The 14,722-nt window shown below is 45.6% G+C and overlaps 1 protein-coding gene across 1 annotated transcript; it reads left to right on the forward strand.

Annotated features, from left to right (window-relative positions):
• The first annotated feature begins 264 nt into the window (after positions 1 to 264).
• LOC115656787 (cytochrome P450 2J2-like) lies at positions 265 to 13,605 on the forward strand. The gene is made up of 9 exons (XM_030573936.1): positions 265 to 843; positions 3,782 to 3,944; positions 4,701 to 4,850; positions 5,569 to 5,729; positions 7,299 to 7,475; positions 8,043 to 8,178; positions 9,208 to 9,395; positions 11,121 to 11,259; positions 13,253 to 13,605. The coding sequence occupies exons 1-9, from the start codon at positions 634 to 636 to the stop codon at positions 13,426 to 13,428; spliced, it is 1,500 nt and encodes a 499-aa protein (XP_030429796.1). The 5' UTR covers positions 265 to 633; the 3' UTR covers positions 13,429 to 13,605.
• Positions 13,606 to 14,722: the final 1,117 nt, after the last annotated feature.

A 14,722-nucleotide genomic window follows, 5' to 3' on the forward strand; every position in this document is an offset into this window, starting at 1 on the left:
GTGCCCTTGGTGATGGGAGCTAAAAAAGAAAAAAAAATCTTGTCATGGAGGACAATGGAAGTTGATTGCTCAGAGAATGCGGCATCAGGCTCGAATGTAAGCCCTCAAAACATTAATTGCAATAAAAATGATGCATTCAAAACGTTTAACACCTATTGTAAAAAGATCTTTTGCATTCCTGACTACCAGATTTGTAGAAAATCTGGTTTTACTGAATATTTTTCATGACAGAGGATGCAGGAGGAGGGAATCTGTAATTGATTTTTTAGGAAGAACCAGGAGAAAATGAGAAATTATAACTCAGGAGGAAAAATCTGACAAATCTTTGCTGATGAGTTGAAGGAACCAGTAGAGGGGGCCCTAGTAGGGTTTCCGGGTTAGGACTCTGGCATCGAAAGCTCTTATGTAGCTGTTTGAGGGTGTGTTGATTTTGCTTGTAAACTTTGTCCTCCGCCAGTGTCAGCAGCAAGTGGATGGGCAGGGCTGTACCTGTTGATTTTGCTTGCAAACTTTGTCCTCTGCCAGTGTCAGCAGCAAGTGGATGGGCAGGGCTGTGCCTGCTGCTATCAGGTTTCCCTCTACCCCAGTCACTCCTCCCTCTTACAGCTGCAGGAGTGCACCTGGCTGGGGAAGATGCCGCTGCAGGCTGTCCCTGGGTTAATGTGGCTCTGGCAGAACGTGCCCTTTCAGACACTGGCCATGTTCTTAGGCCTGTTCCTGCTGATTGCTGATTACACGAAAAGGAGACAGCCAAAGAATTTCCCTCCAGGACCTTTGCCCCTGCCCTTCCTGGGCCATATCCTCCATATGGATGTCAAACAGCCCCATAGAACTCTAGAGAAGGTAAGTGGGGAAGGGAAGCAAGTGTAGGAGTTCTGTTTGCAAGAGCTTTTTTTTACCAGGTAGTGGTGGGTGAGAGAGATGCTGGGTCAGACCCTCAGCTGTGCCAGAAGAATGTATGGCACAGCTCATGATGGCACCACCCCTGCACTGCCATGACCTTGGGGTTGTCCTGATGCTGCTCTGGCCCTTGGCATAAATTAGAGCCATCTCTAGACTGCTCTGAGTTGTATCAGCTACTAACAGTCCCAGTGGGCCAGTCCAGAAGCCTGATGCCTGGGATCACCAGAGCACAGGGAAATCTCTGGTCAAACCCCTTTTCCCTCAGCCAGTGTCTAGGATCCATCTGTGGATTCCTTTCCACATGGAAATCCTCAGGAGGCAGGATCCTCCAGCTTTGTCTGCCTTGTGCTGGGGTACAGTGTAAATTAGATTTAATGTATCAGTGAATTGAGGCTTGATTACATGTGGATGGCAGTGTGTGATGCAGTGCACAATGTACCATGGCTTGAAGGTAACTTGTGGGAAGTTGTGAGTGTGACAGGGGACTTGCAATGTATGCAGGGGCTTGGGCAGTGCAGGAGTAGGCCCACAAGGACTTACAGGTAAGAAGAGGCTCATAAAAAGTTACCAAGTATAGAAGGACTGAGACTTGGAAGGGACTGTGTAGCATTTGAGGTTGGTGCTCATCAGGGTTGGAAAGAGCTCACAAGGAACTAGGTTGTGTGGGAATTTTCAGTGACATTTCGAAGGGGCTTGAGGGAATTTAATTACAGGCTTTTAAACAGGTTTGTGAAGATTGCAAGTTTGGTAAACACTTGTATGGAGTACGGGGAGTTGGGCAAGGGTCGGAAGTTATGGGGAGTTGGGCAAGGGTTGGAAGCACCCTGCCCTAGGTGGGAGGATGTGATTAGGTGGTAGCTCATAAGGGTTAGAAAGCGACATATGAAGCCCAAGGGAGTTTGGAAGGTTACCTGTGAGGGCTGTTCCCTTGCAAGGGCTGGCAGGGCCAGTGCAAGGAAGTTTCGAGCCCTAGGCGAAATTTCCACCTTGTGCCCCTCCCTCCCCAGGTAACCTCTCCCCCCACGGAAGCTAACCCTGCCCACCACCCGGGGAGCCCACCACCCCCACTCCACGGCAGCTAACCTCGCCCGAAGAGACCCCTACCTCTCCCCTGCGGCAGCTAACCCCGTCCGGGGAGCCCCCCTGCCGCAGCTAACCCCACCTGGGGAGACTCCCCACCCCCCGCGGAAGCTAGCCCCGCTCGTGGAGCCCCCTCCTGCAGCAGCTAACCACGCCCAAGGAGCCTTCCCCAAGGCAGCTAACCCTGCCTGGGGAGACTCCCCCTCTGAGGCAGCTAACCCCGCCTGGGGAGCCCCCCCACATGGAAGCTAACCCTGCCTGGTGATCCCCCCCCTGCAGCAGCCAACTCCGCCTCGGGAGAACCCCCCTCTGCAGCAGCTAACCCCGCCTGAGGACCCTCCCCCCGTGGCAGCTAACCTGGGGAGAACCCTGCTATGGCAGCTAACCCAGCCTGGGAATCCCCCCCCCCCGCAGCAGCTAACCCCTCCTGGGGAGCCCCCCTCTCCCCCTCTGGGGCAGCTAACCCCACCTGGGGAGAACGCTGCCATGGCAGCCAACTCCGCCTGGGGATCCCCCCCCGCGGCAGCTAACTCCGCCTGGGGAGACTCCTCCCATGGCAGCTAATCCTGCCTGGGGCGACTCCCTCTCTGCGGCAGCTAACCCCGCCTGAGGACCCTCCCCCCGTGGCAGCTAACCCCACCTGGGGAGAAAGTTGCCATGGCAGCTAACCCAGCCTGGGAATCCCCCCCCCGCGACAGCTAACCCTGCCTGGGGAGCCTCCCTCTCCCCTTCTGGGGCAGCTAACCCCACCTGGGGAGACTCCCCCCATGGCAGCTAACCCTGCCTTGGGATCCCGCCCCAGCTCTCCTTGGCTCTGCTTCCTCCGCTGAGCACGCCGGCGTCGCTCTAATTCTCTGCCTCTCCCAGGCTTGCAGTGCCGATTGGAGGAGACTTAGAGCGGGGGCTGTGTGCTCAGCGGAGGAGGCAGAGTGGAGGTGAGCTGGGGCGGGGAGCGATTCCCCTGTGCACCTCTCCCCCCCCCGTTACTGCTGGCAGCCCTCCCCGCGTAACCCCCCCCACTCAGCTCACCTCCACTCCACCTCCTCGCCTGAGGGGACTTTTAAGCGCCCCCAATCACTAGACGCCTTAGGCGGCCGCCTAGTTTGCCTAAATGGTTGCACCGGCCCTGAGGACTAGAATGGGTTCCTTTCGCACAGGCCTTTGTGGAAGCCACTAATTTGTTCTCTGCAGCTTTCAGTCACACCCCCTGAGTGCCCCAGGGAGCTATGTAGTTTATCCTGAGGTGGGTATAGGCCAGAAGGAAGGAGTGCTTCTGACAGAACTGGAGTGTGTTTTGTTTAAACCAGAATGTTGATTTCTTCACTGGTAGCAATACTGACTGCAGATATGTTGCCCTTCAACGATCGTCCCTATAACGATCACTGAAGGGCAACGTATCTGCAGTCAGTATTGCTACCGGCTAGGAAGGTGTCTGCTCCTCTCAGCTTAGAGTGGGCTGATTTTCAATTATTATTATTTACCAGTAGGTCTGTTTCACTTTGACATCCCCTAGGAAAAGCACAGGGCATTCATTGTCCTTAGATATGTTTGTTTTACCGTTACCCCATTTTCCTCCCCATTTACATGCTTCATCCACCTGTTATATCCACTTGTGAGCTCATTCTTTTTAATCAGTGTTTGAACAGCCGGGCCCTTGAGTGCTCTTGTTCTACACATACTTTTTTTTAAAGTTATTATTATTATTAATTAAGTAGTCATTACATGGGCTCTAGTTCTGGTTATCAAACAAATTAAATATGAACTAAACCACATGCTCTTTTTATTTTTTTTTTTCCAGCTTGCTGGAAAATATGGCAACATTTTCAGCTTGCAGTTAGGTAACCTGCCAATTGTGATTGTAAATGGATTCCAGCTGGTGAAGGAAGTGCTTGTCCATCGAGGTGAATACTTTCTTGATCGCCCACAAATGCCTCTGATCTACGAAATCTTCGGTACATTTGGTGAGTTTCTTTTCTTATCTTTTTCTTCAAGTATTTTAGATGTAACATTTTTAATTATCAAGGCACCAATCCTGCAAACACTTACAAATGGGCTTTACCTTATGCACATGAACGGTCTCACTGACGTGTGCTCTAGGGTAGTAACTTAGGGCCAGATCCTCAAAGGTGTTTAGGTGCCTAACTTCTAGTGAAATCAATGGGAGTTAGGCACGTAAATACCTTTGAGGATATGGCCCTAAGTTACTTCCTCAATTCTGCAAAAACTTACACATGTGCTCATGTCTCATTGACTTCTCATGTTCACATTCCAACTGCCATATCCCTGGCGACAGCAGCAGCAGATTATCATGACTACCATGTAGCTGCGATGGCATGTAGAATGGACTTCCATCTTGGATGGTCTCTTGCAAGTGTTCCTTCAGCAGGAGTCAGAATGGGAGGATTTAGGCTTCTGAAATCCCTCAAAATTGCATCTTCCAACCTCATTCGTTGTCGGCATTGCAGTCTACTTCCTTGAACCTCAGCTCTATACACCTTCTGTAAAAGTGTAACTTCTGCATGTTGGACATGACTCCACAATTGCTAGAGCCCAGGCACTCTGATATACCAATGATGAGCATGGCGAACAGAACAGAAGAAAATATCCTGTGGAAAGATAGCCAGGCCTCACTTAAACTTGAAAAAGGAAAGGAGGGTTCAAGTTTTCTAATCTTCTAATGACCATTACAACATACCAGATGTTATTTTTCACCCCAGGATTAATCTTCTCTAATGGACATAGCTGGAAACAACATAGAAGATTTGCTTTATCAACTCTAAGAAACTTTGGCCTGGGGAAGAGGAGTTTAGAAGAACGAATACAGGAGGAGAGCAGATACCTCACAGATGCAATTGAGGAAGAAAAAGGTGAGAACTAGAGAGAATGACACTTTAATTATTCTGTCAAAAATTGTAGCTCTTCTTTGGCAATGAACGTGAAATAACAGAGATGTGCCTGAAACATGAGGTTTGAATCTAAGATCTTTCCTAACACTCAGTTCAGATGAGGGATTTGGCTTAGCCCATTAGCCATGTATGAACCTTAGTGCCATGGTCCAGATCTGGATACGGATCCAAAAGTTTGGTGGTGTTTGGGATTCATGTTTTTATATCGGTCAGTAATGGCACTAAATGCTGAGTTGTCAGCATCAATGTAGCCACACAAATTTACAAAACAGGTCCACAAAAATGGTCATTGCCAAGATTAATGACCATGGAGAGAAAGTGGTTCCTAATCACATATATGTAAAACCTCCCTACACTATAACAAAGGCAGAGACCTGTATGAAAAAATATAAATGTCTCTATACATAGCAAAAACTGACTTGAACTGGTAGATCTGATATGCTGCATGCATCAAAATGCAGCTGATCCCATCTATGTGTTTAACAGTTTTTCAATAGTCAGATAGGTTACAATGCAGCAAATGTTGCTCAAGGGATATGGACAAGTATGTGATATATGCATATGTTCAGGTTTTATTCATGGATTTCATACACATCAAATAGTTTATGTCTGTCAACAACTTTCTTCTCCTTTTCTAAGAAACCAGAACACCACCAATTTCTCCCATTTTCTCTTCTAGGGCAACCTTTTGACCCTCACTTTAAAATTAACAATGCTGTTTCCAACATAATCTGTTCCGTGACTTTTGGAGACCGGTTTGAATATCATGATAGTCACTTCCAGAAGTTACTGCGGTTGATTGATGAGACGTTGTACCTCCAGGGAAGTATTTGGAGCCAGGTGAGCTTGTTTGATTTTGACTTTAAACATATGAAAACAATGGCAAAACCCCAAGCAGTTTCACTGGAAGCAGGGCTGAGTGTGACAGCGTTCTCCCAGATTCACTTCTATGATAGCCTGATTGCGGCGTCCATGCTCTCATTTTCCCCAACAAATCTCTCTCCACCTCAGTTCCCCCTTCGGCTAGTCTTTTTCACCTGGCCCCTCTGAAGGTATCGGGCTAGAAGATCCTCAAACCTGATTTTCTATACCAGTGCCGCCACCCCACAGGCACTTAACGTGATCTCTAACGGGGCTGACGGCCCAGTGGGCTGTTTCAGTGGGCATCAGGGAGAGTGTGTAGGAGAGAGGAAGAGGAAAAGGTGCCAAATCCTCGCTGCTCCCAAGCAACTCCCTTCCTTGCTGTCGCACTGTGCATTGGACTCTGTGCTCAGGGGAGGGTTGGCTCAAGGACCTGTGTGGCAGGGGTAGATTTGCTTGATACTCTTGCGGCAGTGAGGATGGCAGGGTGTCGTTACACAACAGGCCTGGTGGGAGGTGACCTCCGGAGGCACAGCCAACCTCTGTCAGGGTCAAGGGACTTGTCCAGCTGGCAGCTTCTTCAGGTGGCCCCATTTGCATGGACAAACTACTGTGTTTCATAATGGTGCTGGTTCATTGACAGTGGCCCTGAAAACTGGGGCAATCATGGTTTCCAGGGACACATTGTTATCCAGCCCCTGTTGGACCTTGCTCCTCTTGTTGCCTCCCGGTTCAGCACAGCATAGTGGCTGAGATGAGACATAATCCTGCTATTGCAGTAGCGGCCATACTGAGAGGCAAAACACAGTGTCTGCATCTATCTGCTCATGTTGCTGGGCCCAGGCAGTCTTCCATGTGTTTTACAAACCCTCCAATACCAACGTCCAATCTCCGATAAAAACTGTGGTAACATCAATATTATCAACATCATGTGTCGGAATGTGAGGCCAGATTCTGACATCGTGACCTTTGGGTGGCCATTCAGCCTTCTGAAGTGCTGCTGCTGCACTGCCTCAGGCAATACAGCACATTGTCCTGTAGGGGGCGCCAAAGCAACAGGAGCAGTAGCTGGTGAGCAGGCCAGCAGTCACAGCAGAGGGCTGAGAAGACAGTGCATATCTTAACAAGAAAGAACGGGCTTGTGGTTAAAATGCTGCACTGGGACTCAGGACCCCTAGCCTCATTTTCTGGCGTGGTAACAGTGCCTGTGCGGTCTTGGCCAAGTCATTTAATATCTCTCTGCCTCAGTTCTCACTCTGTAAAGTGATGATAATATTTCCTTTCTCTCACTCTTTGTCTCTCCTGTCTCTTTAGATTCTAGGCTCCTCCGGTCAGGGACTCACTGTTAAGTATCTGTCAAGTGCCTACCATACTGGGGTCCTGATCTGAGCTCTGAGGGCTCTGAGCACATCCATAATACAATTATGTATCAAAGTAGTTTAATATATGCAGTGTCTTTAGCAGAATGCATGTGGGTGTATTAAACTGTGAGATGCATGTTTCTAAAACTAGGCTAAAATGTATTGTGGTCTCTCTGTATGTCAAAAGCTGTATAACTCCTTCCCCACCATGATGAAGTGGATACCTGGACCCCATCACACCATTTTTAAAAACTGGGAAAAATTGAAGAGTTTTGTGAGGGAAATGACTGCAAAGCACAGAGAGGACTGGAATCCATCTGAAACCAGAGACTTCATTGACTGTTATCTGAAGGAAATAGCAAAGGTAAGAGAGCAAGGAACAAAGTGAACAGGAACAAACCACTTCTGTGTTTTAAAAATTAGAAGTAGAATGACAGTAACAGGGCTCACCAACTGAGTTGTCTGAGCATCTGACCCTCCATTAATTAACAGCTAGAAACCCTAGGTAGGAAAGAACTGATTCAGCAAAGCCTTTAAGCACATGTTTTCCTTTGAGCCGTGGAGAGCAGTCAGTGGGACTACTCGGATGCTTGAGCACTTTGCTGATTTGGGCCCTAAAATGTAAGGTTACCTGTGCCTTAGAGGCCAGACCCAAAGCCAGTTGAAGTGCATGGGAGTCTTTCATTCACTTCAGCAGGACCTCTGCTCAGACCTAAAATCAGCTCAAACTTTTCACTCTCAAGAATGATGCTAAAAGTACAGTCTTTCTCTCTAATGGTGCTGTCCTGGCACTCTCAACTCTCACTGAAGGCAATGGAAATTCAGGGCGCCCGGCACCTTGCAGAATTGAGCCTAGAATGATGTTTCCATAGCTTTGTATAATACTAATAAATATTGTTGTAGTCCCACTCACATATATCTTTGTTCCAAGGCCGATGCAGACTCTAGTTTCTGTGAAGAAAATCTTATAGTTTCCACACTGGATCTTTTTTTTGCTGGAACTGAGACAACATCTACAACCATCCGCTGGGCTCTGCTGTACATGGCCCTATATCCAGACGTTCAAGGTAAGTGGTAATGGTTTATATTTCTAATCTATTAAGAGCTCTTGAATTTCTACCCTTAACCCTTGCCACATCGGGGACTTTTCACAGAACTCAGACTGTTGATTTATGAAATCTCTGTGCAAAGGTGCTTTCTTCCCACAGTAATCATTTTTCCCCCAACAGAAAGCCTTTCTTTTATTGGAATAGTTTCTTTTTTCTGTCCTCAGTTACACCTTCACCAACTGCTGCAAGGGCATGGAGTGCAATCCATAATTGCAATACCCTCGATTAAGGAGGAAGATGGCCTTGTGGCTAATTAAGAGGACTGGGACTCAGGATATCCAAGTCCTGGTCCAGGCTCTGCCTCAGATTTCCTGTGAGACATTGGGAAAATCATTTAATTCTGTAAATGTGGCTTGTGGATTTCTAAAAGGTGCTACACAGTCAGTGTCCTTTTCAGCCTTGAGATTTGACCCATGGAGGCTCCACTGGGGACCTTTGTTGAAAATAATGGCAGATATAATCTGCTTCATTTAATGCAAAATAGGTGCATTCCTTGGACTCTTTGAAAGCTGCTGGAATAACCCTGTACCCCCCAAAAATTGAGTCTTGCCTAACACAGAAAACCAGCAGATAAATATTTTCATGCTCCAATATCTCTTGGGTCAGCCCTGTAATTGACTTTGCTATTTTGAATAGGGACAAAATACTTATTGATAATGCCTTTACATTTGATTTTGAGAAGTGGAGTGAATACCTCTTGCCTTCCATATAGGTTGTAAAGGAGGTCTTCCTATTATGCCTACATTAGATTTTAAAATTCCTCTTACCACGTTACAGTTGCATTTGTCTCAGGCTAACCAGCTGTAGTTTTCTTGTGTATTTGTATGTTCAGATCTCTACATTGCTCACTGATGCTGTTTCCAATGCTTGAATCAAGCTTTATTAGGTATAGACTTAAAAACAATGAACTCTAAACCCTGCACAACTTAAGCTTGTTCTAAGAATATATTATTCTTGGAACAATGGTGAACTCTGCTCTTTTCATAGAGAGAGTGCAAGCGGAGATTGACGCAGTGATTGGCCAGTCTCGCCAGCCAGCCATGGACGACAGGGACAACATGTCATACACCAATGCAGTTATTCATGAAGTGCAAAGGATAAGCAACATCTTGCCTTCAAGTGTGCCCAGAATGGCAACTAGTGACACAACACTTGCCGGATTCTATGTGCCAAAAGTAAGCTGGAGGGAAATGTAGTTTTCACTTCTTATCTTGGTTTAAGAAATTTAGAGATGAGCCCAGACCAAAGTCCCAGATAGAAACACATTCGCATCTTGGAGGACCCAGTTGTGAATCTGAAACCATTTTGGGACTAAACTGAGATCCAGAGCAGCATTTTACAGGTAGCCCCTATTTCTGTAGTGAGCTAAAATTCCTTAACCAAAACCTTGGATGCTCACATTCTCAAGCTTTGAGGAAGTTGAAATCTAGGTCAGACTTTTGTAGGCTGTCTTCATAAAACATGATGTAAGTTATTTTTAATTGCATGAAACCATAGTAAAAGGATTAAGAAGTAAGTCCAGCACAAGTTCACCACTATGGCTATTGACTCATGAAAGGTCAGCCAGGCACTTGGACGCAGAGACTTAAAGGTATTTACGCACCTAACTCTTCTGGAAATCAATGGGCATTATGTGCCTAAATACCTTTGAGGGTCTGGGCCTTGGTGTCTGCAGATGGGAGCAGCTGCTTCTTTTTACTGGTGGGGCGTATCTCATCTCCAGCCACTCCTGAATTCTGAACTGCTTTCCTCTCAAGCTGCAGCATTTCTGACTTCACCTAGCCATGCTGCTGAGCCACAATTTCTCCCTATGGAAGGGAGCAGGCTGGAATTCCTACCCCAGCGTTCCCGGAATATGTTCAGTGGAAGCTCTCCTCAGGTCCTAACACACGGGCGCATTCTTCTTCTCCAGCTTGTGGACTGATCCTCAGTGAAATGGGGACAAACTCACACTCAAGGGCAGCAAGCTTATTCTGGAGCTCAGCCAGGCAGAGGACCATTCTACCAACAAGTGTGCTGCAGAAGACCATTGCCTGTAGCAACCTTCCATTCTGCTGATAGTAATCCTTCATTAAGATAACTTATGGGAAATATTTTTACACAGGAGCAGGGGGAGAGTGCATTATATCTGCAGATAGCAATAAGGAGTGCAAAAAAGAATTTTAGCGCACACGAGTGTTAGTTTGCAGGAGCACTTGCTGGATTTGTCTATAGATATATACTACCCACACATACATCATTCAAGGCCAACAGCCACCACATTTCTGAAAATCTGGCCCTTAAAAAAGAAAGGTGGATGGATGGGTTGTGCTCCCTTTTGATGCCTTATGCTGTATAAAGAATGCCTGAGAGTTTATATTTTTTCTGCTTGTTTTTCCTATTAGAAATTCAACCTTGCCTCTCCTGTTTTTCCTAGGAGATGCAGGAGAACTAGCAGATCTATAACATCACACCTATGAAGGAAATTAACCTGTATAATTGACATGGGAAATGATTTTTAATCAGACTGGTGTTCATTTTTGGTTTGTTTGTCTGTTGTGATATTAACACCTCAAATTCTTAAAAACCAGTTGGGGGAAAAGCTCTCTTTTTTCAAAGATTAACAGTCCACTCCTTGATCTAAAGTCTCTGATGGCTTCCATTCTTCTCTCTCTTGGACCTCCAGAGAGATTACCCGCAAAACCAGGGAAAGCCAGATTTGAAATTCTAGATAAATGTAAGGTAAAGAACTAGCTAGAAAATTATCCTTTTTTTAAAAAACCAACCTCCTTTTGTGCCTTCTTTGTACATCATAAAAGATTAAAATGAAAGGCATGACCCCTTCTTTTTTGCCTCTTTGCAGGTCACAATTAAAAATGGAATCAGGGAAGGTTTAAATTCCTTTATTTCTCTTTCTTTAGGGCACCCTTTTGATTCCCAATTTGACATCAGTGCTGTTTGACAAGAATGAGTGGGAAACCCCTCATACTTTTAATCCTAAGCATTTCCTGGAGGATGGTCAGTTCAAGAAAAGAGAAACTTTCCTGCCGTTCTCTGCAGGTGAGATGTGTCTGACTCTGTCCATTTGCACTATAGCACCAAGTCTTGGCCTCTCTCATTTTCAGTTTAGAAAAACCCACAGCATTTATAAGTGACAGAGGCACATGGAAAATGGAAAGCTCAGAAATGAAAACAATGGCCAGAGTTTGTGTCTCAGGGCTGGGATTCTGGATTATGCAGTTTTTTCATAGGTAGAGGGCACATCATTCTTGAGGAAGTGCTCTCTCCTAGAACAAGGCTCGACACAACAGTAGCAAAGAGCGGCCTCAGCTCTGCTACCCTCAGGCGTATGTGTACACTGGAGCTGGAGGTGTAATTTCTTTGTGGGGGTGATAAGCCCATGCTAGCTCAGAGTGAGCTAGTGCACTAAAAACAGAGGCATAGCCATGGTGGTGCATGCAGCTGGATGGACTAGCCATCCTGAGAACAGCCTCTTCCAAGACCCTCAGAATATACTTGGGTGGCTAGCTGCTCATGACACCACGGATATGCTTCTAGTGTTAGTGCACCAGCTCCAGTGTAGACATACCCTAAGGTGGGCACAAAGAGAAAGTAGCCTGCCTCACTTGTTGGGAATGTAGGAGTGAGAACAGAAGGAATAGCCGTCCTCACCTTTTGCCACTTCTTTTCACTTGTAGGGAGAGTCAGCAGGGGGAATAAACATGGTAAAGATGATAAAAGTATGGGAGATCCCTGAAGCACCCTCATAAAAACCAATCAACCTTTAGAACATTTTACCATAGAATGTGGTGTATTCTCCCTCACTTGGACTCATTAAGGGCTGGTCCCACACAATTTAAATCTATAAGAGCTTTAGCATTAAGTTCCTGAAACAAAAATGCGTGTGAATCAGGGATTGACAGGTTTGCACAAGCCTTGTTTATATACAGGTCTAGCGAGCTTTCTTGCCAGTTAAAAGAACAGGCAATATTAGTATTCGCTATGTGTGGCTAAGGAAAGTATGTAAACCTTTTTCTTTTTACGTGATTTATATAGAAACTAAGGGTATGTCTATACTACCCACTGGAACGGCAGACAGCAATCGATCCAGCGGGGTTTGATTTATCACATCTAGTCTAGATGCCATAAATCGACCCCTGAGCGCTCTCTCGTTGACTCCTGTACTCTACCGCCTTGAGAGATGCAGACAGAGTCAACAAGGGAGCAGCAGCCGTTGACTCACCGCAGTGAAGACACCGCAGTGAGTAGATCTAAGTACGTCAACTTCAGCTACGTTATTCACGTAGCTGAAATTACGTAACTTAGATAAATTCCCCCCACCCACCCAGTGTAGATTCAGGGACACACATTAGAAATAATGCTGACTAGACCTGTGTATGTTCAGCAGACCATGTGTTATGTCACTGAGAAGCGAGGCCAGGAAAAGATTACACCTCACCTATGTTATTTAATTTAAAATTTTTAATTAAGAAATTATACAGCTGTGTGTAGCTGAGACTGTTAGGGAAGTAAGACATCAGCTAGATACAGAAATTGTAGAGCTTTAACTATATTAGTATACACGCCTCCTAGATTTTTGTCAGTTAGGGGTGTGATTTTCTTTTTTAATCAATATAAGTTAAAACATCACAGCCTTTCTAATGTGGATGCAGTTATGGGAAGGGGAATAAGCTATACTGAGATTAGGCACTAGTATAAAGACATTTTTATACTGGTATAAAAATGTGTGTAGATTAGGCCTTAGCTAGCTTTGCAGAGAAGTGGTTGATCATGCAAGAGCTATCAAACATGATCGTTTCCGTTAGTAGAAGGAATTTCGGCGGTACTGTTATTATTAATGTATACCTGAGTGAAGGAAAATTTAGTACTAAAAACAGAAAAAAGTGACTCAGAAGGGAGGAACTGATGACAAATCCATCTCTTCTTCCTTGCTGTTCCAAAATTGCTGCTGTGTAACGCCTCATTTGTCCTGAGACCCAAACTGTTCTGACAAGAATCCTCTGGCTGACGTGCACAACTGTCTTCTTTTCAGGAAAGCGCGGTTGCCTTGGTGAGCCGCTGGCTAGAATAGAGCTGTTCCTGTTCTTCACTGCCCTCCTTCAGAAATTCACATTCCAAGCTCCGAAGGACGTGAAGCTAAGCCTTCAGTTCAGAGTGGGAATTACTCTCTGCCCACAGCCATACCAGATCTGTGCACTGTCTCGGTAGGGAAAGCCAGGACATTTTTGTCATGGCCCCATTTCTCAAAATAATTAGGGTTTGCTGTGCTTGTATATAGAGCTGCATCAGCAGTTCACTATGTTTCCAAATTTCCCTGCCTGCTTCCATTCTTATAACCCAATAGGGGACCAATATCAGCAATTGGATGATTTGGGTACCTGATATTGGAAGGGGCTGTGGCTGTTATGATACATCCTACCATGACGGCAGCTCTTCCTGATATCCTGTATCATAACCTAGTCCCAGATTTGGACCTTAGCATCCAAAATATGGGGGTTAGCATGAAAACCTCCAAGCTTAATTACCAGCTTGGACCTGGTAAAGCTGCCACCACCCAAAAAATTAAAGTGTTTTGGGGCACTCTGGTCCCCCCAAAAACCTTCCCTGGGGACCTCAACACCCAAATCCCTTGAGTCTCACAACAAAGGGAAATAAACCTTTTCCCTTCCCGCCTCCACGTGTTCCTGGAGAGAGAGACAGAAGCAAGCTCCGTGAATCTAAACAGAGGGACTCCACCCTCCCCGTTCCCAGTCCTGGAAAACAGAATTACCGAGAGCTAATCTCTCTTCCCCCCTCACCCAGAGGGAATGCAAAGTCAGGCTAGTAAATCTAACACACACAGATTTCCCCCTGACTTCTTTCTCCCACCAATTCCCTGGTGAGCACAGACTTAATTCCCTGGAGTTTCCCACTAAAGAAAAACTTCAACAGGCCTTAAAAGAAAGCTTTATATAAAAAGAAAGAAAAATACATTAAAATGGTCTCTCTGTATTAAGGTGACAAATACAGGGTCAATTGCTTAAAAGAAATATGAATAAATAGCCTTATTCAAAAAGAAGACAATTTAAAGCACTCCAGCAACTATAGACATGTAAATACAAAAAACATATAAATTACTATCTGATCTTTTGTACTTACAACTGGGAAAGAGAAGATTAGAAAGGCAGGAGACAGAAAAAATCACTTCTCATAGCCGAGAGAGTACAGGCAGAAGACCAAAGAACAAAGGACCCACACACAAACTTCCCTCCACCCAGATCTGAAAAAGTCTGGTTTTCTGATTGGTCCTCTGGTCAGGTGTTTCAGGTACTTCTTTCCAGGTATAAGAGACATTAACCCTTAGCTCTCTGTTTATGACACCCTGCCACACCAGGATGGCCTAAGAATTCTCACTGCCATATCAATCAGGTTGAAAAAAGGTAAGTATATTTCATGAATTCTTTCAAAAGGACCATTTTGTTTCATTTGCAGTTTTTCATGAAAAATTTGTTTTTCAATGGAA

This window comes from Gopherus evgoodei, chromosome 8 (genome assembly GCF_007399415.2).
Source record: "Gopherus evgoodei ecotype Sinaloan lineage chromosome 8, rGopEvg1_v1.p, whole genome shotgun sequence".
NCBI classification, from domain to species: domain Eukaryota; kingdom Metazoa; phylum Chordata; order Testudines; family Testudinidae; genus Gopherus; species Gopherus evgoodei.

What these genes read in the sequence shown, in the direction of transcription:
- LOC115656787 (XM_030573936.1), top strand. Translation starts at nt 634, where the DNA reads ATGCCGCTGCAGGCTGTCCCTGGGTTAATGTGGCTCTGGCAGAACGTG. An exon ending in AGGGAAGTATTTGGAGCCAG is followed by an intron (nt 5,730 to 7,298) that starts GTGAGCTTGTTT and finishes GTATGTCAAAAG; the next exon opens with CTGTATAACTCCTTCCCCAC. An exon ending in CCTATATCCAGACGTTCAAG is followed by an intron (nt 8,179 to 9,207) that starts GTAAGTGGTAAT and finishes CTCTTTTCATAG; the next exon opens with AGAGAGTGCAAGCGGAGATT.